Source organism: Exophiala spinifera, assembly GCF_000836115.1.
Source record: "Exophiala spinifera strain CBS 89968 unplaced genomic scaffold supercont1.8, whole genome shotgun sequence".
Classification (NCBI taxonomy): domain Eukaryota; kingdom Fungi; phylum Ascomycota; class Eurotiomycetes; order Chaetothyriales; family Herpotrichiellaceae; genus Exophiala; species Exophiala spinifera.
This window is the reverse complement of record NW_015622520.1, coordinates 2,096,909-2,124,037: the sequence shown is the minus strand read 5'-3', so window position 1 is coordinate 2,124,037 and position 27,129 is coordinate 2,096,909. Positions and strand designations below refer to the sequence as shown.

At 51.2% G+C, this 27,129-nt stretch overlaps 13 protein-coding genes and 1 non-coding gene across 14 annotated transcripts; 5 read left to right on the top strand and 9 right to left on the bottom strand.

Annotated features, from left to right (window-relative positions):
• Nucleotides 1–455: 455 nt before the first annotated feature.
• PV08_10810 (uncharacterized protein) lies at nt 456–3,263 on the top strand (the record flags this gene model as incomplete). Its single annotated transcript, XM_016385123.1, has 2 exons — nt 456–682; nt 737–3,263. The coding sequence occupies 2 exons, from the start codon at nt 456–458 to the stop codon at nt 3,261–3,263; spliced, it is 2,754 nt and encodes a 917-aa protein (XP_016231725.1).
• Nucleotides 3,264–3,536: 273 nt separating this feature from the next.
• On the bottom strand, nt 3,537–3,866 carry PV08_10809 (uncharacterized protein; the record flags this gene model as incomplete). The annotated part of the gene is made up of 1 exon (XM_016385122.1): nt 3,537–3,866. The coding sequence occupies one exon, from the start codon at nt 3,864–3,866 to the stop codon at nt 3,537–3,539; it is 330 nt and encodes a 109-aa protein (XP_016231724.1).
• A 914-nt stretch (nt 3,867–4,780) lies between these two features.
• On the bottom strand, nt 4,781–5,491 carry PV08_10808 (60S ribosomal protein L18-A; the record flags this gene model as incomplete). Its single annotated transcript, XM_016385121.1, has 3 exons — nt 4,781–5,241; nt 5,327–5,431; nt 5,488–5,491. 3 exons carry the CDS (start codon nt 5,489–5,491, stop codon nt 4,781–4,783), a joined length of 570 nt encoding a protein of 189 aa, XP_016231723.1.
• A 570-nt stretch (nt 5,492–6,061) lies between these two features.
• Nucleotides 6,062–7,018, bottom strand: PV08_10807 (uncharacterized protein; the record flags this gene model as incomplete). Its single annotated transcript, XM_016385120.1, has 1 exon — nt 6,062–7,018. The coding sequence occupies one exon, from the start codon at nt 7,016–7,018 to the stop codon at nt 6,062–6,064; it is 957 nt and encodes a 318-aa protein (XP_016231722.1).
• Nucleotides 7,019–7,987: 969 nt separating this feature from the next.
• Nucleotides 7,988–8,749, top strand: PV08_10806 (uncharacterized protein; the record flags this gene model as incomplete). Its single annotated transcript, XM_016385119.1, has 4 exons — nt 7,988–8,130; nt 8,183–8,282; nt 8,337–8,643; nt 8,700–8,749. The coding sequence occupies 4 exons, from the start codon at nt 7,988–7,990 to the stop codon at nt 8,747–8,749; spliced, it is 600 nt and encodes a 199-aa protein (XP_016231721.1).
• A 1,373-nt stretch (nt 8,750–10,122) lies between these two features.
• On the bottom strand, nt 10,123–11,343 carry PV08_10805 (uncharacterized protein; the record flags this gene model as incomplete). The annotated part of the gene is made up of 1 exon (XM_016385118.1): nt 10,123–11,343. One exon carries the CDS (start codon nt 11,341–11,343, stop codon nt 10,123–10,125), a length of 1,221 nt encoding a protein of 406 aa, XP_016231720.1.
• Nucleotides 11,344–12,133: 790 nt separating this feature from the next.
• Nucleotides 12,134–15,601, bottom strand: PV08_10804 (uncharacterized protein; the record flags this gene model as incomplete). The annotated part of the gene is made up of 4 exons (XM_016385117.1): nt 12,134–12,653; nt 12,680–12,869; nt 12,928–12,972; nt 13,099–15,601. 4 exons carry the CDS (start codon nt 15,599–15,601, stop codon nt 12,134–12,136), a joined length of 3,258 nt encoding a protein of 1,085 aa, XP_016231719.1.
• A 1,130-nt stretch (nt 15,602–16,731) lies between these two features.
• Nucleotides 16,732–16,834, top strand: PV08_10803. The gene has a single exon. It is a non-coding gene; the product is annotated as a tRNA-Ser (tRNA).
• An 851-nt stretch (nt 16,835–17,685) lies between these two features.
• PV08_10802 (uncharacterized protein) lies at nt 17,686–18,024 on the top strand (the record flags this gene model as incomplete). Its single annotated transcript, XM_016385116.1, has 1 exon — nt 17,686–18,024. One exon carries the CDS (start codon nt 17,686–17,688, stop codon nt 18,022–18,024), a length of 339 nt encoding a protein of 112 aa, XP_016231718.1.
• A 338-nt stretch (nt 18,025–18,362) lies between these two features.
• On the bottom strand, nt 18,363–19,859 carry PV08_10801 (uncharacterized protein; the record flags this gene model as incomplete). Its single annotated transcript, XM_016385115.1, has 1 exon — nt 18,363–19,859. One exon carries the CDS (start codon nt 19,857–19,859, stop codon nt 18,363–18,365), a length of 1,497 nt encoding a protein of 498 aa, XP_016231717.1.
• Nucleotides 19,860–20,592: 733 nt separating this feature from the next.
• PV08_10800 (uncharacterized protein) lies at nt 20,593–21,086 on the bottom strand (the record flags this gene model as incomplete). Its single annotated transcript, XM_016385114.1, has 2 exons — nt 20,593–21,011; nt 21,065–21,086. 2 exons carry the CDS (start codon nt 21,084–21,086, stop codon nt 20,593–20,595), a joined length of 441 nt encoding a protein of 146 aa, XP_016231716.1.
• Nucleotides 21,087–21,279: 193 nt separating this feature from the next.
• PV08_10799 (uncharacterized protein) lies at nt 21,280–21,981 on the bottom strand (the record flags this gene model as incomplete). The annotated part of the gene is made up of 2 exons (XM_016385113.1): nt 21,280–21,609; nt 21,661–21,981. 2 exons carry the CDS (start codon nt 21,979–21,981, stop codon nt 21,280–21,282), a joined length of 651 nt encoding a protein of 216 aa, XP_016231715.1.
• Nucleotides 21,982–22,555: 574 nt separating this feature from the next.
• Nucleotides 22,556–24,378, bottom strand: PV08_10798 (uncharacterized protein; the record flags this gene model as incomplete). The annotated part of the gene is made up of 3 exons (XM_016385112.1): nt 22,556–22,702; nt 22,751–24,045; nt 24,096–24,378. 3 exons carry the CDS (start codon nt 24,376–24,378, stop codon nt 22,556–22,558), a joined length of 1,725 nt encoding a protein of 574 aa, XP_016231714.1.
• A 578-nt stretch (nt 24,379–24,956) lies between these two features.
• On the top strand, nt 24,957–25,711 carry PV08_10797 (uncharacterized protein; the record flags this gene model as incomplete). Its single annotated transcript, XM_016385111.1, has 2 exons — nt 24,957–25,021; nt 25,072–25,711. The coding sequence occupies 2 exons, from the start codon at nt 24,957–24,959 to the stop codon at nt 25,709–25,711; spliced, it is 705 nt and encodes a 234-aa protein (XP_016231713.1).
• Between the last annotated feature and the right edge of the window lie 1,418 nt (nt 25,712–27,129).

The following is a 27,129-nucleotide window of genomic DNA, read 5'->3' as shown; positions in this document are numbered from 1 at the left end:
CATAAGTTGTGTAGAGACTCAGATCAAGAAGAGGACATCAGCCTCCTACAAAATCCAAAATAGATTGTTCGCGCCAACCTGATACACCTTCATGCCTGTGCGCCAAATTGCATGTCTCCCAGCCATCCATAGATAGACGCGTAAATTCCTGTGGCTGGCGCATCGCCCACCTTGTAGCCCGTCAACACGGCACTCCACCTTTCATCCGATCCTTGACTCTTTGCACAACAATCAATGACCAGGACAACCCAAGTCAAGCCTCGACGAATTCGTGCATACCGACAACGACAGGCCCGTCCTTGTCCCCGGTTCGCCATCCCATCTTGCCGAGTAGAGCAACACCAACAGTCCGTCCTCGAATGCCACTCTCTTGATATACTGCCCGCCTGCAGTCCTGCAGTTTCGAAGCACAGCATTGCGTTGTAGGCACGCAGCTACAGGTTTTCAAAAGGGACATGGCTACCAAATTGAGAGCAGCAAATGCTGCTCACACTGCTGGCATCTTCGCAGACATGTCCCTTGACGGACCAGAGATTGGGACTCTCGTGGCAGTCGTGGACCGAGCGAAGAACCTTCCCAACCGCAAGACAATGGGCAAACAAGACCCTTACTGTGCCATGAGACTAGGGAAAGAAGCCAAGAAGACAGACACAGACAAAAGAGGAGGACAGACGCCGAGATGGTTCGTAGAAGAAGACTGACGCAGCCTTAGTGGAAGAATGCTGACGAGACACAGGGATCAAGAACTCCGCTTTAATGTCCACGATTCTCCTGACTATTACAAACTCAAGTGCTCGATCTTCAACGATGATAAGAAGACCGACCTTATTGGCGAAGCCTGGATCAATCTCGAGGGAGTCATCGTACCGGGCGGTGGGAAGAATGACCTCTGGCATCAACTGAACTTCAAAGGAAAATATGCTGGCGACATAAGGATAGAGTTGACCTATTATGACACGAGACCGAAACCAGAGGTATCTCCGGAAAGGAAGAAACAGAGAGAAAAGACTCATTCTCTCGTCACTGACATTGCCAGTACCGCTTCTGGCTCGCGTCAACTGGGGCCCCGGGAGATCAAGAGGAGACCACTCCCACCGGGTCCAGGCGGTTACTCGTCACCGACTTCAGCTGGAATAACTCCTGAGAGATTGCCAGTGGACGAGCCTCTTGGTTCTTGGAATAGTCAAAACTACACAAACAGCAATCCGCCGCCCCGGCCGCCAAAGCAACCGATGCCTGAAACGCCTGATGATGTAGGCTTCGGCCTGCCATCTCACTATTCTCCCGATCCATACGCACCGCCACAACCAGATACATACGAAACACCACCACCGCCTGTGCATCACTCACAAGACCAGCAACGGTCTTCCAACATTCCTTATAATGATGACCGCCGACAATTACGACTACAAGAAAGCCCCGACTATTATTCAACAGAAGATTACACGACAGCAACTCTGCCCTCGACAGCCCAGCTGCAGCCGTATGTCACTGACGAGCTGCCTCAAGTAGAGGCTGGACAAGTACCCAGCCCTCAGTCGCCATACAGCCAGTCAGCCCAGTCGCCATATTACTCTCCCCCTTCCAACAGAACCACTCCCCAAGCAACCCCGCCTTGGCCAGCGCAGAACCAGCGCAGGCAGAGCAGAGGGAGTGCGTCGCCCACTAAGCATGCTGTTTATCGTGATAGTCCCTTGCGGCAATCTATCAGCCAGCATGATATGACTCGGTCAGAAAACAGACACTTCGATCCACAATTTGACGAGGAAGAGCCCCCTCCACCGCCACCCGCCCATCGTGGTCATATATCCAGATCCTCTATGACAACCACAGCCTATCCACCACCACCTGCTGGTCAGGCCTCACCAAGGACTCCAACCAAGTATGAATCTGTAGATGAAAGAAGCCCTCTCCAGCGGTTGGAGCAACAATATGATACTTATGGCTCACCTTCCGGGCCAGACAGTACTCGTCAGCAACCTGCCGATCTAGGATATGGAAAGGGACCTGAAGAGAACTACAACCATCCTCAAGCACGCACACAGCAACGGACACCCGAGAGATATGAGGCGTACTCGCTTCCTCCGAATGTAAGAAGACAACCATCTAACGACAGCACGGCTCACCGACGTCCCATTTCGTCAGGCAGTAATCTGCCACCTTTCGAGGACTATCAAGGTCAGAGCTCAGTAGACCAAAGGTATGGTGGAATGCCACAGGACTCATTCAGGCGTTCTACTGGGTATGATCCTCCACGGAGAGCACAAACTTTTGACGACTATGGTCACTTCGACGATCGGCATCGTGCCTCAGAGCCGCCTATTTCACGTCCAAGAGCAGTTAGCCCGAATCCCCCTCGTAACATCCCACGAAAATCCATCACGCCCACACCTGCCACACCGGAGGACCGGAGACAAATTAGTGGGATACCTTACGGACCTGATGCATATGACGTGCTAAACCCTGGGACGAGCCCTACCGTCGGTGATGATACTTACGGTTCATCCCAGGAAGCGGCCAGACAGAGAGAAGTGGACAAATTGAGAGATCAAGGTCCTATAATCGGGAACGATGGCCGAGTAATTGACCCTTCCGACCATCTTCCCGCCGATACCTGGGCTCCGGAGCCAGAGAGGAAGAACAGGAAACCGGAACATGTCATCAGAATCCGAACGAGAGAAGAGGCACGCATGCAACAGAATACAGGTTCATCACCAGCATCAATGAGACCTCACTCAATTGGAACGTCACCACTTCAAAGTTCGCCCGGAGTGCCGGCTTCCTCCCCATACACAGCTTCTCCTACATCATCAGCGTTGATGGAGCCTGCTCCCCGTGCAGAACCAGGAAGTTCACGAAACAGACTGAAGAAATCCATGCCCACTCGGCCGTTGCCAGCACAGCCATACCCTCATGCACAGACTAGCCCGGCTGTGATGCCTGCTTCTCCTGACGCGAGACCAAGCTCGTCAGGTCAGCGACATTCAGCTAACTCTTCCCCCATTCGTCCGCTACAACGACAACCACTGTCAGAGTACCAATCTCCAGCCATGTACGACTACGGTTCGCGTGGTGGATCCAATTCCCACGATTATCCACCGACACCAACCAAGGCTCCTCATCATAGACCGAGCAATTCCATTAACTATGGCGGGTATGGCGATGACAATTCGCTTGCATTGGAATTAAGCACAATTGATATTGGACCTTCAAGGACAGGCAGGACCTCCTTGAGACCAGTTCATGGCTATAGTGCGTACTAGGACATCCTTTGATGATGTTCTAGGCTTCACCGAGAATAGTATACTTGATCTTGCGGATTTTCGCGTTGAACGTTGGTCGCCGTTACCAGGTAATATCCTGCCAGGAAAAAATTGTACTATAATACTCGAATCCGCACATAGATGATAAAAACTCCGCGTATATCGCGCAGAGACAAATGAAAACGGGTTTTGCGTTCTTCTTGTCGAGAGGACTCAATAAATCTCCTTCCCAAGCACATCCACCATACGATAGCTGGATGCAAGTACCTTTCATTAACGGTGTAATACCGCCTTTCTGATCCTGATTGGTCCTTTGACCTTGTCCATCCCCAGGTCAGGAGGTACGACTTCGCCTTTCTGTAGGACTTGGATCTCTCCCTTGTCGCGAGCCTCGAACGCCATCTCGCGCAGGCGGGGCATGAGGTCGCGCCATTCCGAAACTCCTAATCTGGCGAGGTCTGCGCGTGACAGGGAGCGTGCTATCTCCGACGGACACAAGGTCTTTGGGTGCTCGCGGCGTGCGACGTGCCGTGAGAAGACGAGGGAGAGGTCGAACGGGGCTTCCTCCCCCTTTGCTGATGAATCTGCATCAATTTCGACCATGGTTTGACATCAATACTCTGCAGCGAGTAGGCAGGGGGGGTTGTATGGTGGGTTACGTTCGGTATGTACAGATGGACATGGACGGAGTGCTAAGGTATATATATGAGTGAATGGGTAGAGCAGGAGCAGGGCTGCTTTCTAGATATAGATACATCATACCATGGGAAACGTCACTTAATAATACCTCTTCTACCTAGGCACCTACCTAGGGGTCGTAGATGTTAGGTAGCTACGTCAGGTACGTTACTGAGTACCTGGTGTCCAATGTACTACGTCGGGTTACGGAATGGGGTGTGAACTAAAGACAACAGAACAGGATCGGGCTATCCACGCAACGGAGACTTTTCAAAAGATATCACAAGTGGTCTATGCGTAGGCCGTAGATTTGTAGTCTAGGGGGGTGTCCAATGGAGCTGGAAAGGCAAGCGAGATCCCAAGCGACAGTAAGTGACAAACAAAAACTGCAAATGTCAGGGAAAACCGGGGGTCAACATTGAATCTTTTTGTCATTCATCTTGAGATAATTTTATTGACCCGTGGCATGGCAATCCTCGGCATGGGGTGCTGATCAAGATTGACCTCCGCGATCATGGTGGGCAGAGTTCAGGCTCATCGGGCTCGAATATTTCTCTCTCTTTTCTCCTTGCGAAAACAAACAAAATAGCCGTTTGTAGGAAAAAATGATGAGCCCATGACCATCGTCGTCGTTTTGTTGTTTTGTTCTTGTGGACTTGGGGAAAAAAAGACCACCTGCGCCGTGTCGTCGTTCGTCAAGTTTACTACCAACCACAAAGCTAACCCGCGTGGACAATAAACTTGCTGCTTCATATCTCCTCTCTCCCGACATACCACCAAGTACGTGGTGATGACCACACCCGGGCTCCCATGATTTCTGGTGTCTAGCGCATTTTGGTTTACACCTTGAAACCCTTTGATCGTCTTCGTCCTCTGGCCTTTTCGAATTTGCGACCCTTGCTCTCGACGTATGGCTTCTTGTGCTTGTGGGGGCCGAAGCCGAAGTGCTTGACGGCCTCGCGGGCGTTCTTGGGGCCTCGGAGCAGGACGACGTTGCTGCCGGTCGGGTGTCTCAAGGCGAGCTGGTCGAGGGTCAAGCACTCGCCGCCGGCCTTCTCGATCCTGGCGCGGGCAGTGGCCGTGAAGCGCAGGGCGGCAATGTGGAGTTCAGGCACGGTCAGGAGGCGGTCGTCGTCCGTGACGGTTCCAACCACGGCGATGGTCTTGTCCTTGTACGCCTTCTGTGCGCTCTCGGTGCTGACCTTGCTGGCGATGCGGGAGATGGACATCGGAGGCCGGTTGATGCGGGACATGAAAAGTCGCTTGAGCACAACCTTGTTGAAGTTGGCGTCGGTTCGGCCTTCACGAGAAAAAAAATGTCAGCGTCGATGTCTTCTTCTTCTGACTCGTCTCTCTAGGCGAGAATTCGCAAGGACAGAACCTACGAGCAAGGAAGCGGTACAGCTTCACCAAGAGCTTGAGGTAGACATTGTCGCTCTTGGGCGCCTTGCGGTGGCTGCCCTTGACGTGATGGCGATCGAGGTCGATACCTATCAAGAACGTTAGCACACTGATGCAACCTACGTCGATTCAAAAATTGCCATACCCATGATCGCTGTGGTTGTCGGATTGAGTGCTGAGTAGACAATGTCGACGTTCCAAATCACAGTTGTCGAAATTTCAGCGCAGAGCGGAATTCGTGGGCTGCAGACTTGCCAAGATTTGTCTGGCGCTAACAATATCGCTGCCTTGGCGCGATCCCATCACGTGATCAGACCGTCCTATCCATCGTCAGCCCTCAGGATTGGAATTCACAAAATGTCGTAATACTCCGTAATCCAATGTCACTTGATCGAATTGAACGTCTCATCTCGCGGGCTTTTGTTAATGGCATCAGTATTGACCCTTACTCGCTCAAATATTTGCCTGTGAATCTTATAACTCCTGGAAGATGCCGCCCCAGTTCTGTCTAAGCCTCCCCAATTCTACTCCATGAAATGTCCACCAATTCCAATATTGGGAGGACGGTGACGGGGACGCTGTGGCAACCCACAAGGCTGCTTGAACTCCATTGTGTCCTGTAATACGCAAACCCCTATTCCTTTCTTCCCCAGATTCTAGAACTGATAGAAACCCGCGTTAGACCAGATGATTGTAAAACTGCATCAAATCATCCCGTCTTATATAGGATCTGCTTTAGTTGGCGCCAAATCAACCAAGAAGTCCCTTGTCATTTCGAAACTGAGCCAACTGCTAGCCATGCTGGGCGCAACCTTCAATAAATTGGGCACTATGCCCTTGTACAAGCCCACAACCCCTTCTTGGGCGACAATGGTCCGAACAGCATCCCAAATGCCTTTGTACTGGTAGCCCATGCCGGACATGGAATTGATCTGAAACCGTCTTCGGAGCACGTCGAATGGATATGTGCAAGTCTGAGCCACAGCTCCTGATATTGCTCCCGCAGCGAGTTTGCGATACCACACGGGGTTTTTCTCACCGGGTTCCGTGAACCAACCTCGAACCGATTCGTATACCATGAAGTTCAGACCAACATATGGTGCAACGCCGGCCACTGTTGGAATAATTCCTCGATAAAGACCCAGTACACCACCTTCGTTCTTGTACATGTTGATCATTGTCTGCCACATTCCGGGTAGCTTACCTTCGTGTTTCCCAAGTGCCGCAAACGAGGCCGACTGGATTGAAAGTCGTGTTCGTACGATGTCGAGAGGGTATGTGAATGTCACAGATGTGATACCAGCTAAGCCACCACATATTAACCGTCGGATAGGATCGAGGTCTGCGCCGGGTGTACTTTCGAAGAATCTCTTGTAGGCATTGTAGGCTCCAAACTGAACAGCCGAATAAGGCACAATGCGGACACAGTTGGTGCCATTCCCCCTCATAAAACCCCTCCAACCCTCATCTGTGTACATTTTTCGGAGAGCTTTGGAAATGGGCATTTTGTACTCATTGCGACCGGCGCTTTGTACTTGATAGAGGATCTTCAATCGTTCCAGGGGTGACACGACGGTCCGCGAGACAGCTCCCGCCACTCCACCTGCGCAAAATGCAGCAGTGAAGGGGGTTGAGATGAACTCACGCGACCTCGTAATCAAATCGTTCGTTGCCATGGCCGCAGGGGTCTAGACGACATTAGATCATGCTCGAGACAGGATTATTGCACGGAACACCAACCTCTGGTAAATTGGGCAGGCTGCGAAGCGGAGAAGAGGTCTGACCAATGTGACCGTTCACTGAGGCAGGCTCCTTCTCTCCTAGCCTCATGACTTTGACGCGCTTTATGCGCAGATATTGAAGGCGGACAGCACAGCAAGGAGGTCTGCTCTTTGAACACAAGAGGAGAACAGGGACGCGGCAGCACTACAGGTAGTTTTCTGGATTTGCCTGAAGCTGTGGAGTCCATGGAAAATTTTCACAATCTTTGTTTGCAGGAAAGCATAGTGTGTTGGTACAGTATCTTTGGCTCAGGTAGGAATGCCCATCGTTTCCAGGTCATGCATCAGTCGTCAAATGTTTCGGAAATGTCCTCTCGTATGGAGGATGAAGTCGTCAAGGGGACAGGGAGAGATAGACGGGAGAATCCGGGCGAGTGGATGGAGGACTACCCACAACACGCTGAGTTTGGAGATGGAAGTTTGGGACAGTTGTCGCGAGAAGGGAAGCTTCAGTAGAACAGTACTACGGCCCAGCTGTCGTCGAGGCGTTTAGACCAACTGTCGGTAAGTTAGTGAAGGGCGATCGTTTTTCCCAGTAGATCTGAGACTGCGCTTGACCACGAGAGCATCAAAAGGTCTTGACTCTTCCAGGCTCACTAGGGGGCTCTCGCCGCAGTCACGAGCCTTCGATTGTCCGTCCCCAATCGCGGTTGCCGCAATTCATCCGCCAAGCCTCAATTCCATTTTGAGACTAGCGGCATTTGCCCTCAGAGCCTGCTGCAGCTGCAGCTGCAGCCTTCTTTCACTTCAACAGTCTCATTCAGCCGTCTGACCTCCTTCGCCTTCTTATTTCCAGCCACCCATCGCATGATCATTTGTGGCCTCATTTTACTAGCAATCATCGACACCTGACTGTGCGCAACCATGTCTTCACGATCAGGCACCACCCTCTATGTAACTGGCTTTGGCCATGGCACTCGTGCTCGTGACCTGGCCTACGAATTCGAGCACTATGGTCGACTGGTCAGATGCGATATTCCAGCTCCCCGAACCGCCTCTAGCCGACTGTAAGTCCTTACCTACTCTATCCATGCACCACCAGTGCTGACGCCCAACTAGCTTCGCCTTCGTTGAGTACGAAAGTCGCCGCGATGCCGATGATGCTTACCACGAGATGCATAACAAGCGCATCGGTAGAGACGATGTGCTAAAGATCGAGGTGTGTGGCTTCGGCGAAAGGTGTTTTCCATCTTGAACTGACAAAGATCTTCAGTGGGCTAGGACTCCTCCATCAGCTACCTGGCGATACGAGGCTGGACGCGGTGGTCGGGACCGTCGTGATCGAAGTCCTCCCCGCCGTAGCTATCGCTCCCCTTCACCCCGACGCCGAGACTACTCCCCTCGCAAGGACGATCGCCGCGACCGCGACCGTGATCGTGAGCGAGGAGACCGCGATCGAGACTACGATGACCGCCGCCGCTCCCGCAGCCCCGCCGATAGAGATCGTGACCGCGACATGAAAGATGACAGAGATCGACGTGATGAAGACCGTGATGGAGCACCCGCGGATGACCGCAAAGGTACGATGGATGTGGACATTGTTAACCCCTGGAATCAAAGCTGACACCCGAATCAGCCGTGGACTCACCTCCTCCCGCCCATGACGAACTCGACACTGCTGAGTAAACGCACAGTCTCCCCGCGACATGTTGTGTTTCGTGCGATGAAAGCTTGGGGTTCGGAACAAGTGCTATTGCTTGTGGAAAAGACAAGAGGTTTTTTCTTTTTCTATCATTGACAGCTTGCCTTGATCGTTTAATAGCACGGCCAACCTGAGAGCGTTTCAGGCAGGCAGATATCAACAGTGGGCGAAAAATTGACTTGACTTGAGGTTAGACCGATTTCGAGCGAACGATACAAGATCGATCTTGTTCGAACGAACGGATACCAGGCACAGCCAATACTTCGATAGCGTATCCTGCTCGATCGAGAGACATCGACCTCGAGGCGAAATATCGGACGATATTTTAACACGCATTCGTCGCCGTTCTTCCTGCCTGCTTCCATACTTCCTTCCTCGGTCCACCGTCAACATCAATCCTAGCCATCTTCACCATTCCACATCCCACGTCGTTCGCTTTTCGCCGTACCTTCCACGTCGTAACCTCGCTTTCAACATTCCATCCTCCGGTATCATTTCTCACAATCTCACAATCTCACAATCTCACAACGATTTTCTCAACCGATTTTCAGTTCCATGTCCGATGGCACTCGTATCCAGAATTAACTGTCAGCAGAGCCGGCCTGTCTTTCCTACGCAGCTATGAACCACCGATGCTGCTCGCGTCCTACTCCGTTTTTCGTCCCTTGACGTTCCCTCGTACTATTCCATCATTATATCTGTGAATCTGTCGTAGGGCAAAAGCTTCTAGCCCTGGTCATGATATCTAAAATTCATTCTGGGTTTCTTCAGGGCTGGAGGTATGCGGTAGGTACCGCGCTGATTTTGACTGGCACGTCGAGAGTAGAAATGCGTTTGCCCGAACAAAGTAATATAAAATACTTTAACCACGTCGTCTTTGGGATTCATATTGTGATAGTGTCTGTTGTCGAATTTTCTCGAGAATCAGGGACTTCGTGAAATGCCCCCAGAATGACGCCTCGGGTTCCTCGCTTCCACCGCAGGGGCAAATGCAAAGAAAGAGCTCATTGGGATGTTGTATCAATCCGTGGCTACCACATATCAAATTCAAAGGTTGTAGAAGCGGAAAAGCGAGACGTGGTTTATCTGCGGTCAAATCAAGAATACATTAAACCTCTACAGAACTTCTGATCGATTGCCTTTTCCAGAGTCATAGGTAAAGCACATTTCGGTTGGAACAGTCAGAAGCGAGAGTGCCGAGATACAGAAAACAAACAAAACTAAACGAAGCCCGACTTCCCGTGGCCAGGCGTCCTGGCACCCTCCTCTAGAGACGTCGTGACCCGGAACCACCTCAGTGTCCAGCTTGGACTCCTGCGCCTCGACGGCCAAGTTTGGCTCTTTCGACCTGGACTGATCAATTCTTTGGGCGCTTGGCAGCCTTGGGCTTGTAGAAGGGGACGATGTATTCGGCTGCAATCCCGTCGACTTCGGCAAGCGTATCTCTTGCGTGGTGACGACCATAGCCTTCGCTCGGCGGCAAGGAGCGCTTGTAGCTGAGGGCCGGATACATGTTGCCGGTGCTGCCGCGATAAAGACCTGCGGCGACGATGTTGGCGCTGACAAAGGTCGGACTTGCGCCGTTTGCAATATTGCCGCGGCTGCTGTAGAGATTGCACGAGTTGTCGTTCAGGAAGTGCCACATGCGACACGCATTGTCCGAGTTTTTATCGTTATAAAAGGCGCAAACTCGCATGCAGTCGTCTGCCGTGGTCGGCAGTGACATGCCCACGTTTGCCGCAACGGTCGCAGTGTTCAACAAGCTCGCACTTGTTACGCCACCAACGCTATAGTACGAGTAGCCCAGGCAGGTCAGCAACCAAACGTCCGCGAGACCAATGCGGATTGTATTATCCGAGTGGACATGACCGATAAATGCTCTATCGTAGTAGTTGAGGCTTGTTCCGCCACAGAGGTCCAGATTGTACAGGCTAGATGGTGCTTGCAGGAATGTGGCATCTGTAACGTTTGGAGCGGTTGGGGTGAGCAGTCTGGCAGACCGGACGCCATTGAGCACGATATCGTTCGGGAAACAACTAGCGCCTGCCACACCACTGTTGCAAGCCTTCTGCGAAGTATATAGCGAACATTTGTTGTTGTTGTTTGTCTCCCACTGGACAAGTGTGCAGCTGCCCGCCGAGTTGGCATTCGCTGTAGTGCAAAGATCCATGCAGTATTCAAGAGAATTGACAAAGTTGGTGCTTGAAGTAACAGTACCAGCGAGAGGCGACATGAAACAGGAAATTTCGTAGACCACGAGGGGATTACTTGAAAGTGCGACTTTTCTGAAGTTGTATGCTCCAGCCCGAATTGGATACGAGGGTATCGTGGAAGCGACGTTCGCACTTGCGCATAGTGTCCCAGCCGCTGGTGAACTCGCCGCGGAAGCAACATAGTAGGTTGATGCCAGTGAGCTGTAGTTGGGTGGGGTAATGAACATAGAAGTTGCCGTCGTGGTTGTCGTTGTTGTCGGAGAAGTCGTTGTCGTAGTCCCAGTGCTAGTCGTCGTGGTCGTGGTCGTCGTGGTTGTGGTCGTTGTCGCCGCAGTTGTCGTGGTTGCAGTCGTGGTACTGGTCATCGTCGTAGTTGTGGTTGTAGGAACTGTCGTCGTGGTCGTCGTACTCGAAGCTGTAGAAGTAATCGTTAGCAATGTGGTTGTACTCGTAGAAGAAGATGAAGTGGTAGAAGAGGAAGAAGTTGTGGTGGCGGGGGAAGATGTTGTTGTCGTTATTGTCGTTGTTGTTGTTGTCGTCGTCGTCGGGCTAGTAGTGCTCGTTGTGGTACTGGTTGATGTGGTAGTCGAGTTGATGCTCGAAGTTGTACCGGAAGTTGTACTCGTTGTGCTTGTTGAGCTCGTACTGGAACTTGTACTCGTTGTGGAGCTCGTGGTACTTATAGTTGTACTAGTACTTGTGGTGCTCGAAGCTGTGCTTGTTGAGCTTGTACTGATGCTCGAAGTGGAACTTGTGGAACTTGTAGTACTACTCATAGACGTACTCGAGGAAGTGTCCAGTGAGCTAGTCGACGTTGTTGTGAATGCTGTAGACGTAGTGCTTGAACTAGTACTACTGGGAGTGGTAGTCACTGTTGAGCTCGAAGAAGTTGACGTATTTGGAGCGGTACTTGAAGAGGTTGAAGAAGTGGTAGTACTTGAGCTTGTAACAGTAGAAGTTGTGGCAGTTGAGCTTGTCACCGTAGTAGTGCTAGTCGACGTTGACGAACTTGAAGACGTGGTCGTAGAAGCCGTGCCGGATGATGTTGACGTACCTGAGCTCGCACTTGTAGAAGTCGTGCTAGTTGACGTCGAGGTGCTTAAACTTGTGACAGTGGAAGTAGACGTCGTCGTGCTTGAACTTGTGCTTGTTGAACTAGAAGTGCTGGGACTTGTGGTAGCCGAACTTGAAGTGCTTGAACTTGTGCCAGTCGAACTCGAAGTGCTTGAAGTTGGAAAAGTGGAACTCGACGTACTTAGATTTGTGACTGTGGAAGTTGATGTACTTGAACTTGCAGATGGAGTGCTCGTGCTCGTTGAGCTGCTTGTACTTGGCACAGTAGTAGTTGTAGTCGAAGTCGATATTGTAGAAGTCGACGTGCTCGAGCTCGTAATACTCGTCGAGGTGGTTGAACTTGTCAGAGTAGAAGATGTAGTACTCGAAGTCAATGTGCTCGAGCTCGTAACTGTGGAAGTTGTGCTTGTTGAGGTGCTCAAAGTAGTCACAGAAGAAGATGTAGTACTCGAAGTCGTGACAGTAGAAGTTGTACCAGTTGAAAACGTCGAAGTCGACGTGCTCAAGCTCGTAACTGTCGAAGTCGTGCTCGTTGAAATGCTCGAGCTTGTGACCACAGAAGAAGTGCTGGTAGACGACGTTGACGTACTTGAACTCGTGACTGGATTGATTGAGCTTCCTACTGACGTACCTGTAGTTACAGCTGTAGTTGAGGTATATGTCGTAGTGGCAGTCGACGTAGCACTGGCGCTAGTTGTGGTCGTGGACGACAGTGCGGCACTCGTGGAAGTGGATGTTTGAGTCGTCGTTGACGTTCCCGAACCTGCACTGGTCGTGCTCGTAGTTGTTGAGGTAGTGCCCACTGCAGTTGTCGTGCCTATAATGTACTCTGTCAGAGCAAGCTGGATTTCTTGGAATAGAGTGTGCAAACATACTAGTCGTCGTGCTAGAACTAGGATTAACCAACATCGTGGTCGAGCCTGCTTTAATCAGTTAACCATGTCTCGAGAGATAAAACGCAAGAATAGATGACGAAAAGGCAAGGAAACCTCTCTCTAGGATTGTAAGCACCGGCGAAGTGATTCGTGCTGAGATCTTAAACCTACCTGAAGTTCCAAAAGGTGAGCTTGTCGTGGACGAAGATTGAGGCGCTGTTGCCGAGTTTGAGCTACTAGAACTTGGGCCTTGAGCTGGCAGAGTGGACGAAGAAGTCGTTCCCGTGGTAGTATCTGGGGGATTAGGCGCGCTCGTGGATACAGCGCCATTCGAGGAGGACGGAGATGTTGGGGATGCATTGGAAGAGCTGGTATATGCAATTGCAAAAGACGTACCGGAGCTTGAACCCGCCGCCACTGATGAGCTACCAGGTTGAGAAGTCACGGAAGGCTGCGTCACACTCTGTGTTGTTGCCGGTGGCGAACTCTGCGTGGTTACAACTCCTGTAGCAGAAGTAGTACTTGTAGGAGGCGATGCAGGCGCCGACGATGACGTTCCCGCAATACTGCTCCCTGTAGATGCTGGCGAGTTCGTGCTTAGTCCTGGAGCAGATGTCGAAGTTGCGGGCAGCGAAGACGCCGTTCCGGGCGGTACACTGCTGCTAACAGGCGAGGTTGTGGTACTTGTGGAAGGGGGAAGAGTGGATGAGGGAGAGGAGGACACTATACCTGCTGAAGTACTTGTAGAGACAGGGTTCACGGTACCGGGAGTCGTGCTCGGACTCTGGCCAACCACCGAGGTAGTACTTGGTCCACCAGCAGGTCCACTGCTTGTCCCGGGTGCGGAAACCGAAGCGCTAGCTTGGCTTCCAGACGGTTGAACTGTAGTGGTAGCCACGATCGGTCCGGTCGAACTGACCACTGCACTCACACTGCCACTGGAGCTCGCTGCTGGACTGCTGGTGCTGCTGCGTTGTGTTGTGGTTGTCGTAGGCAGGAGTACTTGAGGTGACGTAGTACTTGATGCTGGAACGACTGGAGATGTGCTCGAGGCAGGAGGGACCACTATGGCTGTACTGCTTGCTGCTGGAGTGGCTGGCGACGTACTTGATACGGGAGGAGGCGCTACTGCGGTCGTGCTGCTCGCGGCTGGAGGAGACACCACAGCACTCGATGAAGCTGGCGGAGTGCTGACTTCAGACGTTGGTACACTTGACGGAGGCGGGGCCACAGTTGTTTGACTCGTCTGTGCTGGAGTAGTCGAGTCTGGCGGCGCTGCTGTGGTTGAATCAAGGGTGCTCTCTGGGGTTGTCGTCGGTACTTCCGACGTACTGATGTCTGTTGGCGTGCTCGAGACGGGTGGAGTCGTGGAGTCGGTGGGGGATTCAGTCGGCGTCGTTGTGGTTGTGGGCGATGTCTCTGTTTCGTCGGCCGTGGTAGTGATTGTGGTTGATGTCTCTGTTTCGTCGGTCGTAGTAGTGGTCGTGGAAGTCACCACAGATGTTGTTGATGAACCATCATCTGGAGGAGTGACGGCTTTGTCCGTATAGTCTACCGGACAGGCTGCAGCAGCTATGCCTCCAATCGTGATCATATAACAATCTGGCAAGGCAGGGCTGGGGAAGCCTGCATAAATGTGTCCATCACCACATTGGTAGAAGGTTGCTGAGCCTTTATCAGACGAGTTCCATCCCAAGATGCCGTTCTCGAAGAAAAAGCTGGTAGTGACATCGTTCGGGTATGGTTCCGGTGACATTGCCACAAATATGTCGCTGGAGTTACGTCCCACAGTGCTGTTTCCAGCCGACAGCCGACCGGCCGATATATAAAATCGAGTCGCAAATCCACAGTTGTTGCCTGCTTCTCCCTTTTCACCCTGAAGCAGTCCTTGAGGTGGCTCATCGGGGAGTACCGAATTGTCTTGTCTCTTTTCTTCTTTCCTATTGTGTCTTCCGACCATTCCATACTCCCACTGTTCATAGTAAGCGTCTCTCTTGACTTTCGCTCCGACCCCGCCAAACGTAAACCCAAGCAGTACCGGCGAGGTTGCGGGAATATCGCTGACAGTCCCGGTCGGTAAACCCTGACCCAAAGTTAGATCTGGTTGAGTTTCTGTTACCGTTGCCGTATTTCCATTGGCGTCTGTGGTGACTATTGTTAGAACCGGAGGAGTTGTTGTTGTTGCTGGTGGAGGAGCCACTGGTGCAAAAGTTTGCTGCGCTGTTGTCGAAGCGGGAGTGCCAGAAGTGCTCTGGCCAGCCGTTGACGTGGTGCTCGAGACGCCAGATGAGGTTGGCACTGGAGAAGCACTGGTGCTGGACCCGACGGTCACGCTGCTAGTGGACGAGGTTGAAGAGCTGTAAACGTCTGTAGGATTGACTGTCGATGTCGTAATAGTCGTGACGATGGTTGTCGAGATATATGAAGTCGTAATATACGTCGTTGGGGCATTGTTGATCACGATAGTGTTTCCATCACCAAAGATGTTGTAGATTTGAGATGCGGATTGGATGAACGAGCTGTATACTGCTGGCTGTACAACGACGACACTGGTGATTGATGGTACAGGACATGGTCCACTTGGCCCGTAAGTGACGGTCGATAAAGCTTGAGCGTAGGCCACTGCAAAATACAGGGCAGAACATGGCAAAAGGAGCGTGGGAGCCCACCACATGTTAGGCGTGTTTTGAATGTGCTCGAAACAAAAGCAGTAGAACAAAGGAGGACCGCAGAACTCCCAAACCAAACGAGTGACTGTTTCGATGAAAATGTGAGTAGGATTGCAGAGATGATTAGCTTATTAGAACCAAAGAGCCACGACGCGAAAACAAAAACAACCTGGCCAGAATGTAGCATTCCAGTCATGTTGTCCATCCCGACCGCGCTGCACAGACAGTGGTGGGAACGTGTGGCATAGCGAACCAGGGGATCGACGTTCAGGAATGAAGGGAGACATTTCTTGCCATAGAAAATAAAGTGCAGTCACTTGGGGGAGTGAAAGGGCCGTGGTCCGCACTCAATCCGCCCTCGATGGTTGTTCTGGTCATACCATTGCGGCCATCTCGCAGCAAGGGAGCTTGAAGAACGCCGAATCTCGAAGCATACCCAGTATCCTCACTCAGCAAGAGAGACATGCTCAGCCTTTATGCTGGCTTTTCTATTCTCTTTGATTCTGGCAGCACTCAATATTGTGCAGTAACCGTCAAGGGGCTCTGCCGCCGATGCAAACTCGATTGAAGAACACGTTAGCTTGGGCCTAAGAATAGCCATCCCATTGATGATACCGTAACTCCCTGAATGCCAGGAAACAGGAAAAATTAATCAAGAACAAGTAGTTATCAAACGTTGTGCGCGGCGCGCCAACAACTGAGCTCTACCATTGCCATGCGTTCCGTATACATTTCGCTTGTGCATCGACCGAGGTTCTTGTATGAGGAAACTGGCAAGTTCCCAGGCGGGAAGATTGTCAGAGGAAGTTGGAAGGTGGTCATTTAGTCACTCAGTAGCTGGTGTCTGGGGAGTTATCGAGTAGAAGCCACCCTGTTGTACGGAGTAGCTGAGGCAAGGACGAAGCCATGCCTCCGCGTCAGGCAATCATCAGGAAGTCGAAGTTCTTGGCCGTGATGATTGATGGTCTGCCTATCACTACCATTATCTCTAATTTCGGGCACTAAAACGACATCCAAAGCGCCTAGATCTTAACCCTTATAGTGCGAGAACTCCTCTCAGCTCAAAAAGTAATATGATTTTTGAATGCCTAATTTGATTACTAAATTGCCCGCGAATGCGATAGGCAAGATTGTCGACACGATGGCCGAGTGGTTAAGGCGTTAGACTTGAATTAGCTTAAAATACTTCATGCCATCTAATGGGTTCGCCCGCGTAGGTTCAAATCCTGCTCGTGTCGCTTTTGGTATTTTTGTTTTTGCTTTTTTGTTTTGTTGGTTGAACAATTTGTCTGTGACTGCCATATCCCTTACTTTTGCTCTGGTGTTTTTGGACGGTGGTTGTGGAGAATTGTGAGGACCAAGATCCTTGAGGAGACCATACCTTGCAAACGAAAAATTATATATCCTTGAACGGTCGGCCAACTTGGGTCTCCAGCAACGCAGTTCTTCGATTCACTGACCCTCTACCTAGCATTGTATGCGCATTGGAGGTTCAAATCCATCTGGAGCACTATACTCCGAAGAAAGTCTATATGTAGAATGGCCTATGGGAAATATAGCTGTACGAGCGGGGTCCGAAACTCGGCCATCCACGTACCCAGAATGAATCTTCAAGGTAAGAGGTAATTTCTTTTCACATCCGAGAGAGGTACCGGAAACATGTCTGCACATCGTTCTGCCTCCAACCCACATACCTGATCGTTTAGCATTCACAACAAAGAAAGCAAACGAATTATGCGTAAACGTCAAGATAGTTCCAACTTCTGTCTATCTCGAAATTCCGCACACTCCAAGCTGCAGGTATTGCACGAGGACCACACTGGTACGGGCCTATCTTCTCGAAGAACCAGAAAAACAAACACACCGTCGGACCCGGCACGGTGTTTGCCTTTCAGCCAAGTATGGTACCAGGTCAGGCAGAAGTCTCTGCATGACAACACGATGGGCTGGACAAAGTCTGCACCATAAAAGCTCCGAAGAGCACGCAGTCAACAAGCTGATCAAGACACCTCGATACATTCCCGTAGATCACCAGACCAGAACTCTCGCTGCTAGGGGCCTTCGTCATCGTTCATTCTCTCCTCCCAAGATGAAGACCAAATCGCCCTCCAAGCCCAAGTCCAAAAGTTTGCAGGTTTCCACAAAGGAGGTCACTTCTCAGCTTTCCAGATACAAGGTCCTAGACGTTGTCAAAGTCGCCATTCGCAGAACATTCACCCACCGCGACAGGAAAGCCAAGGATGTTGAGACGGACATGATAGCGTCCCTCGATGCCTTGACCGAGGAAACTGCCCAAGTCAGCCGGCTGATGCTTGCCAACCACGCCGATCTGATGCGCCAGTACGATCAAACGATACGGTCGAACGAGGAAGAAATGCGAGATTTTCAGAAGCAGGTGGAGTATGACTTGGAACGGATTAGTGTGTGACATGAACAGAGGATCGCCGAAATGAATAAAACTTTACGCCGGCGGATTTGGAACACCGGCCAAAAAATACATTTCACAGGATTCGAAAGCATGAGAGCACATTGGGTGGTACACAGGTCAGACCTTCTTCATGTTGTCATGGTGTGCCAAACGTATCGTATCTGCCACGACTAGGGTGGCCATCAGAAGAGCGTAGTAGTGTAGACGATGGTAAGGGCCACTGCCACGACTTCACCAAGTAGCTCAATCACGACAGAGGTGGGAAGAATCATGTAAACAAATGCAACGTTTTCAATTAGAACTGTGCATGATGAGGCCATGCCTCCCACCCTCTCCAACTACACCTTCTCTATTCTCCTCAGAGAATAAAACAACAGATAGGCCTCCTGCCTCATTACATCCTCCGTCGTCGTTGCGCTCACAATCTCATCGTCATAACGGAACCACTTGTTGTCCTGGCGGCAAAAGGCGAAGTAGTGGCCGTTGTGTGCATGTTCGCCCTGGTGAACGACCACGCAATCCAGGTCGTACATGTACTTTTCCTTGTCTTCTCCATTCTTCGGCGGCCGCGTTGTGTACGGCGCCATGTCGAGTTGCAAGCTGAAGTCCAACTTGCCTTCGTATTTCTCTGGCGCGAAGACGCCTGTCGCAAGCTGCTTCATGCCAAATCGCTTGACATGAACACAGAGGATCGCTGGCAATTTCCGAATTCGGGTCTGTTTGCTGGCGGACCGACGCTCCTTGCATTCTTGGCAGCTGTACTGTTCTGGCGAGAGGGGTTCAGGCGCAGTGAACCCACGCAGGCATTCGTGGATGTTGGGCACCGTGATTTTGAGCGCCTCCTTGTCTTTCGCATCGCTGGCGTTGGCGGCGGCGGTGGCCGCCTTCTTCTTCTTCTTGACTTGCTTTTTGAAGTCGAGACTGATGCTGGAGAACTCATCCTCACGAGAGGAAACGGTGTGGCATGTGTCGCACGTGATTTGGCTGTTCTCCCGACCATAAAAGACCTTGTGGAAGAAACATACACATTGCTTCTCGATTGATGGAATGCCATTCGCTTCGTTGACGCTGTTCGTCTTTTCCGGAACTTTGTATTGCGCCACACCTTCGTGGAGACGGTCGACAATCTGCATGAACCATTCCTGGGCATCTTGTTGGCCCTTGCCGGACATCTCAGGGATGTTCTTCCACGATGCGAAAAGGAGGGAAACGGCGTGAGCGGGAGTAGGTTGATCGACCATGGTGACATCGGAAAAGACTTCGGTCATTCCACACGCGACACAGCTTTGCTGTTCTTTCTTTTCTTCCTCCTCGTCTTCGGAATCAGAGTCGTTTTTCTTTTCGGGTTCTTTGGAGATTGGACAAGTGTGAGTAGGGTGACCCATGCCGAGGAAATAGCTTGCCAGGATGGGATTGTGGACCATCATTTGAAGAACCGCATTCATATAACACGTCTCACCAAGGTTGAATAGACCTCGAACACCATTCCGGCCGCAGGGTCGTTGGGAGGTGTTGGTGGTCAGATACGAGTCGTCTTCGTCGCTGGCGTCGGCAAGTTTGCGTTTCTTGTGGTTACTAAGCAAAGTCGGATCATAGACCAGGTCTTTGCAGCGGCCACAATACACGGTTTTTGGACTGACGGCGAATTCATGCTTGGTCTCGGAAAAGTGCTTGTCCAAAGTAGGAAAACTGCCGGGGGTAGAGCACTCCAGGCATGTGTACTGCACCAAGTCTTCGCCACTGTGGTGTTTGGATCGAAACTGACGGATTTTGTTGATGGCATCATTATCCATATGCTCGCAGCCAGCTGCTGGCATAGGCATAGAGAACGCCATTTTGATACAAGATCGTCCAAGCTGACCACGTTGGAAGAGGTTGAAAGAGAAGAGAGGAAGGTGGTGGTTCGTCGTGCCGAGGAGAGAAGAAAAGCGCGGCGGATGTAGGCGAGTTGTCCTATATATATCAGGCCTCGCTGAATAACTCTATTGAAGCTATTGTAACCGAAGAGCAGTCTGGGACAATAGGATTAAAGATTTATTACGTTGATTGAATGGTGTGGCAGAAACCACCTTTTGTTTGCTGCTTCGCGATTCAAAAGTTCTTCGGATATGCGGACCAATAATCAACGCTAAAATTAAGCCTCGTGAGCCTCAGCCTTGACGCCTCAAGCCTCGCGTCGTTTACGGGACCCGGGAGGGATATCCAATACCGATATACAATATTGATATATACACTACGAATTGTGTGGCTTGTATTAGATGGAGAGGGCTGTAGAAGAGACTGATGTAACTCCTACATCAGGTCTTCCTGATATCTCGAAGCGTTGTTCGAGACCGTTGACATTCGGTTTGGCAGGTAATACACTCAACAAGTTACTGGTATTTCAATGCTCAATTCCGCATTATTCCTATGAGGAGGCACAACTGCTGTGTGCGTTGCAAGCCTGTGTTTGGCGTTCGTCGATCCTATCTAGCAAGAGCCAAAATGCAGCCGTTATTGCTGTAGAGAAACACCCAAAAAAGACCTGGCAGGGAATCTCTTCTCGTAGTCCGTCCATTGGTACCGCTCTCAAGTTTGAAGATCTTGTCTGAGGACTTGGAGCGACGCGCTGACATAGGGGCCCAGACGAACATGTATGTACTTGATCTCTCGAGCCAGGATGAACGTGCGCTGGAAGCCTCCTGCTAGCTGGGGATTTGTGTGGATTTCCGCCAATAAAGCCACAAGCTCACCCAACCACCTAAGCATGGTGTCGACGATTGTCAGAGCTTCAGAAGCCATGTCTTCTATGGAATGGAACCTGGCGATCGCAACCAAGGCGTCCCCATGGTTGTCTCCATTCAATGCAGGGCGCAAATCCCGGATTTCCTGCTCAGCGTGTCTCAGGATCCCGCGGAAGGCAAGCTGTCGTTCTCTGTAGGTCGAGGTCATATCCCGCAGATGACCAACTTCCCGGCCATTGTTTGCGAGGAAATCGAGTAGGGTTTCTAAAAGTGATACTTAGAGAAAGACGGTACGATTGCGGGAAGACTCTGCTTACGTGTGTTCTGCTCCTGAGCCATCCTGGTGACTGGAGGCGGTCTTTCTGTTTCGTCTCGGATTCTTGATGATGGTTGCAGTGTGAGGAATGGTGGTGATGTCGTTGAGCAGATGGAGTAGTTGTTCAGCGTTGAACAATGCTGGGCAATTACAATTGCAGAGTGCGTCCTTTGACCGCGTGCTGTCCCATGTGCCGAGAGAAATCACATGTATCATCTACCTGGCACCTCTCGCTCTGCCTCTTGGCAAGCTGCTGACTCGTCCTCCGCGACTAGTACCTCTGCTTGATCTTGCAGCATTTCCTCTTTGAGAGCTTGCATTGTTTTGATTCACTGTGGATGTCGTACTAGGAGTGGTTGAGGGTGCCATCGTCTTACGACGTGGTGTTGCTTTGAGACTTGTGAAACTTGCATCTGCCGTCATGAATGTTGCCTCTGTTTCTCCTTGCTTTTGCCCTGTGAGATGATCCTGCACACCAGAAGTCTCGTCCAGGTTTCCTTGTCCCTGACGTCTGTGAAATCGTTTGATTGACTCAGGTATAGGTGCCTACGACGATCGATCAGCAGGGAGCTAGTCTCATGGAGTAAGACTCCATACCTCTGGAAAATCCACCACAAACGCATTCATGTTCAAGCCATACAGAAAGCTGGCAAAGCTTTCTCCAAATCTGCTCAGACTCTCATGCATCAATTGAAGGTGCATGAAGTTGGCTTCAAGGTCAGCCACTGAATCACCTAGTTCCGCAAATTGTGGTTCGAGAGCATCCAGAGGAGACACGCCTGCAATTGCATTGTTCCGGGAATTTCTGAACGATGATCTGGAGGACGCCCTCAGAGGTGTTGTTGGTCGAGATATGGGAGACGGGGACGTGCTTCGTCCGTTCTGCCGAGAACGAGAAACCGCACGAGGCTGTGACATTGTGTGGACGATATATAAATATTACGAACGAGTTTACAGGACAAGTGGAATTGTTTGTGAGAGACGCGTCTGGAGAAATGACGTCGGCTCCTCGGCCCGATCTAGGCCGATGCACTGCGATATCACGTGACATGATTCCCTGTGGTGGACCATGAGGTCGCCGCTAAAAGGCTTTAGGTGCTGATGTGGTAGTGCGTGGATCATCGGACAGAGGGAAGAGAGCGAGCACCCATGAGCGGTACTCATGGTAGAGTACGACACTCCTGGCTACTAAAATACCGTGGACGGACCAAAGAAAATAAAAACAACACACATACACAGGGCAGTAATAGTACATGGACACAGCCCTAACAATGGTTGTCTTGTGATCAGACTATTGTTTAGGCTCGGGAGACCCAATCCGTTTGGTTTGCTAACTCTGAACCCCGAGTATTGCAACCAAGCTCCAGATATACACTGTGACTCTAAAGGTTGGACGCTGCTATCGTCCCTTTCTTTCTGTATGACGGCCAGGGCAGAGATATGTGAAGCCTTCGGCGCTTTCGAATACGGTACAAGATCATAGTATTGGTAATCACAGTCCCTCAAAATCACCACCGGGGGCATCGTCGTCGTCCATCTCACCTTCAACAATCTCCTTGGCAAGCTCGCGCTCGCGCTCCCGTGCTTCCTGGGCATTCTTGAGTTCGAGTCTGTGCTGGTTCATGGGGAAACGCATGGCCTGACTTGATTAGTGATGTTCTAAAGACGGCCCAGGACTTGCACATACCTTGACACTTTCGTCGTGTAGGACCAGACAGGCTTGAATGCGTTCGTGGAAGGCATCGCCAGGCTCTCTTGTGGCATATACGTCACCCACCTCCTTACTCTTCATGTAGCCACGCTCATGATCCAGACTAGCTTCAATGACCCCGTCCCGAATTGCTTTGGCCACAATGTACTCGGCAGATTCTTCGCTGTCCAAACCAAGTCGCAAACACATATCGCGTAGTGAAATTCGAGCGTACGACAAGGACATCATGCGAATGCCTGTTCGGATGACATTTTGTCGGAGTCGTAAGATAAGCGTGTAGGTATCGTCTTTTCTGAAGGTCGCGTTGTATCTCTGAACCAGATTTTGAAAACCAGTGACATCTCCAGCGCTCACGGCTTGAACAAGCTGAAGATACGGCTGCAAAGCTTTTTCAAGGCTCGGCTGACGGAAGATTGCTCGATCTGGAATGTCCCCCATCAATAGCTCGACCACGATGAGGAGCTTCGTAGAAGCCTGATAGAAGCCGCTTGCCTTGTAAGAAGTAGGCGATTTCCTAGTTGCGCTTGTAAGGTGTTCATGAGCCTCTGTGTAAGAGAGCTGGATGGCCCGAATGCGGCCAAGATAGTAGAGGTACCGAGCAATCTGGTTGTTCGCAGCAGTCATCGGGAATTTAGCGTGAGAGATCAATAGGTCGGCTTGAGTGACGTGTGAGGTAGAGAGATAGTTACGCAGGAGCAAAGTTGTCACCGCAGCTTGGATGTCTTGATCCTTTCGCAACGTGGCAGTTCGTAGAGCGTCCAGGAGAGGTTTGCGGATTGAGATCACCGCGGCAGCCGGAGATGGTGGCAGTGGTGCCGTTTCTTCGAAGAACAGGGCATAGTAGAAATAGACTCGAGCTGCCAACGAATCAAGAGTTCTCCTGTTCAGGGTGCGGAGATGCTCAACAAGAGCACTGGAGAACTGGGCGCCTGCATCGATCCACTTCCTGTCATAAAGATAGACTTGGACCAGGATCGAGAGGTATACGTCTATCTCGGGCAAAACCTCTTTGCTGGAGCTTGTCTGCGCTTCTTTCCTGCTATGCCAACTGTCCACCTTTTCACTAGGGAAGGTCGGGTCGTCCTTGACAGCACTCAAAAGCGACACGGCGGTGGCTGTGGGTACCGGATAGCTTTCGACGACAACAGTAGCCAGGACATGTGCGGTCAGGTGCTTTCGGACTGAAGATATCGTGCGGAGGACTCTGAGACTGAATCGGGGGTCAAACTGCGTGACCGCGCGGTCCAGCAAAGGGAGATTTGCCTTGATGTCTGATATTGTGAGCGACAACACAGCTGGACTTCAGCTGGATCCAACTCACCTGTGATGGCCTTCTCTTGTGGATCAACGGGGACTTCGTCAACCTGCGTAGCATCCTCGCCTATCGCCCCGTTCGCAGTATCCGCCTCCGTCTTTTTGGTCGGCGCAGTGGGAGTTGCACCCTTGGACGGCGGGACTACCACGGTCATCTCATCATCTCCATCCTTGTCCTTGCTCTGCTTAGAGTGCTTCTTGGAATTTTCGGACTGCTCCTTCATCTCTACGTCTTCGGATCCGTTCGACCCGTCACCGGTACCGTTGAGATGGGGATTGTCGCCGCTCATATCTCACGCTTTGATACACGGAGATCAACGGCGAAGTAAACCAGGGGAGCCTGTACTGCTTGATCAACGTTTGATGACTGCCTTCGGCGATATCAAATCGTCAGTGTTGCTCTAAGCACGGAATGCGCCTGATGACTGGAATGACTCCCGCCAGCAAAGTCTGCCGGAGTGTATGCTTTTCGCTGTGTACGACAATGCTGGTGTGTGCTGCGAAGGGAAGAGAATGCAAAAAGTGTTTCGAAGGACTTTAGATAGCAAGCTCGGTTGAGGATGAAGTGGTTGCGATGAGGTCAAGAAGATGGCATGTCTGGGAATTCTGGCTCCGGTCGACCATAGCGCTCCTGCGCAGCTCCGATGCCAGGCACAACATCGAACGCGTTTCCCACATCTCCACATATCACCGCGCCACATCAACACTCCCACCACCCAGTGAATGGCACTTGAACTGTTCTACCACTTGTGGTGAGCATTCTTTGCAAGAGCTAGTGAGGAGGGAGAAAGTTCAACGCGTCTATCCCCCCCTTTTTTTAGTGCAATGAGCACCTCAGACTGGTGACTGAGATGAGCCGATACCCAGAATGGCACTTTTAGCAAATCATTTGGAGCAAATAACCCTGTCCTCAAAGTCGATAGCAGGGCTCGAGTACGTCGGTTTCTTATTACGTGCAGGATACGCCGCTGAGAAGAGTCTAGGTTCCTCCCTCCAAAGATCTTCACTAATGCGATCTTGGGAGATTATGAGATTACCACTTTAATTCGTGACACTGAATCCCATGAGCGTGCCTTGTTTACCCTGGATCCCCATGCCGTCGGACGGAGTCGACGGAGCAATGCGACACAGCAGCATGCAAACTCTGCAGGCCTGAACGGCCTGTTTCCAACCGTACAGTCGACGAGACAGTCAGTAGTTACGAGATTACTGGGTGATGATATCCTGCAAGAAATTAGACAATCAAGCAAGAAACGTGATGGAGTCAATGTCGAGGTACTCCTCCAGGGCGCCGAAAGATTGTGCGAGGTGTATGCAGTTGGAGGGGCCCCTGAGAAGATCAGAGCACTACGCAATCGGTATGAAGATGTTGCGACTTCCATTTCTACCTTGGAAGAGAAGGTTTCGCAGCAACAGGCCCTCTTGGAACGAAGAAACAGAAGCTTCGAGGTTGAGCACGAAGAGCTCGAATCTGCTGATCCGCATACTGATTACTCCATGCCGTTGACAGAGCAGGACTTCCAGAATGAGGAAGACGAGATCAAAGAGCTCGAAGCGAGGAAGAAGGCATTGGAATACCGTGTCTCTGGCATGGAACGAGATCTTGGTGGACTCCTTCGCTGAGTGGAATCGGGCACTCATGGCATGCAAACACGTCGGTCATTGACTTGAAAGGATCTCGGGCCGACCGTCTCCCACGCGACGTGCCCGCAAGAGAACCTGTCACAGGTCTGATAGCCTGATTCTACTGTTCTTGAGGGGCACACTGTTGCGTGACGCCACCTCTAGATCACCGAGGTATTCGCAGATGAGAAAAGCGAAGTCGCAGCCACCTGGTCGCCTTGTTGTTGGGGCGTAGTCCAGGCTGTTTCTTAGGAGAGCCTGAACCAAAGAACATCCTTCGTGGATCTCTATGTCTGCACAAGACCGTACACTGCTGGCACGATCTGGCTCCCAGTGCTAGGAATGACTGGCCCCGGCCATGTATCGCGACGGTGCTGGCACATTCGGAGGCCTTGTACCCTTGAACGACACCCTGTATCTTTATGGCAATGAATTCGCCGTCATGGATCTTTTAGGGTCCTAACCCGAGGATTGATTGCGAGTCACTCCAGCACGCCTACAAACGAGTAGCGGACCGCTAGTTTGGGTGAGGGCATGCTTCTGGGAACGAGCATAATGTGGCATCTCGGTGATATACGCCGATGTTTTCTAGTCCTTTCATGCGTTCCTAAGGGTCCCTGCCTCACTCCAGTACGTGCTTCAACTTGGATTGTAGCGTCATTGTCTGGTCGTGCTGGAAGAGTGGAAGAAGGGCTTTGGCTCCTACAAAGTCTGCGCTGTAGTCCAAATTTAGCGCCAACTCCTCCCGCACTGTAGTCAACACACATATTACTCTTTAGAAACTCAGCATGTCTGCATTTGCCGGTAGACCATAGTTGACCTGCCAGTTTATCCGGTTCAACGGCACTCCGTGTGAGGACGACAATGTGCCTCCTGTGGAGCTCGCCGTCATGCAGCAGGACAATCATTGAAGAACTATCTGTGGTAGCGCACGCCTGCAGATTGCAGTAAGATCAACAAATATGGCGAGTTCCTAAGCTGCCGTTCTCTCTTGAAATGGGCTCAGTACTGTCATTTCGGAATTGAAATGCTTCCTCGAGCAAGTGGATCGACTTCTCAATCCCTAAGGTAGCCATGCTCGTCGAAATCGGCTGTACGGTTCGGGTACGGCGCCAAAGACTTGGGATAAGATTCATGGCTGGCTGGTGCGGCCGACGGAAGCAAAAGTCTATCGCACACGTACGGGTATTGGACAAATGCATTCCTAGGTCCTCGTACGGATACACACTTCGTACTCCGTGATATACTCCGAACTAGGGTCGGTAGTCCATATGGTGGATGGAAACCGAGACATATAATAATAATACAGTAGCAGGTAATTTCTGTATGCGCTCGTCGACAAGCCAAATTGACGGAACCATTTCAGGGGCTGCGAACTATCGCGCCCCATATTGTATTTCACGAGGCTGGTCGATCGA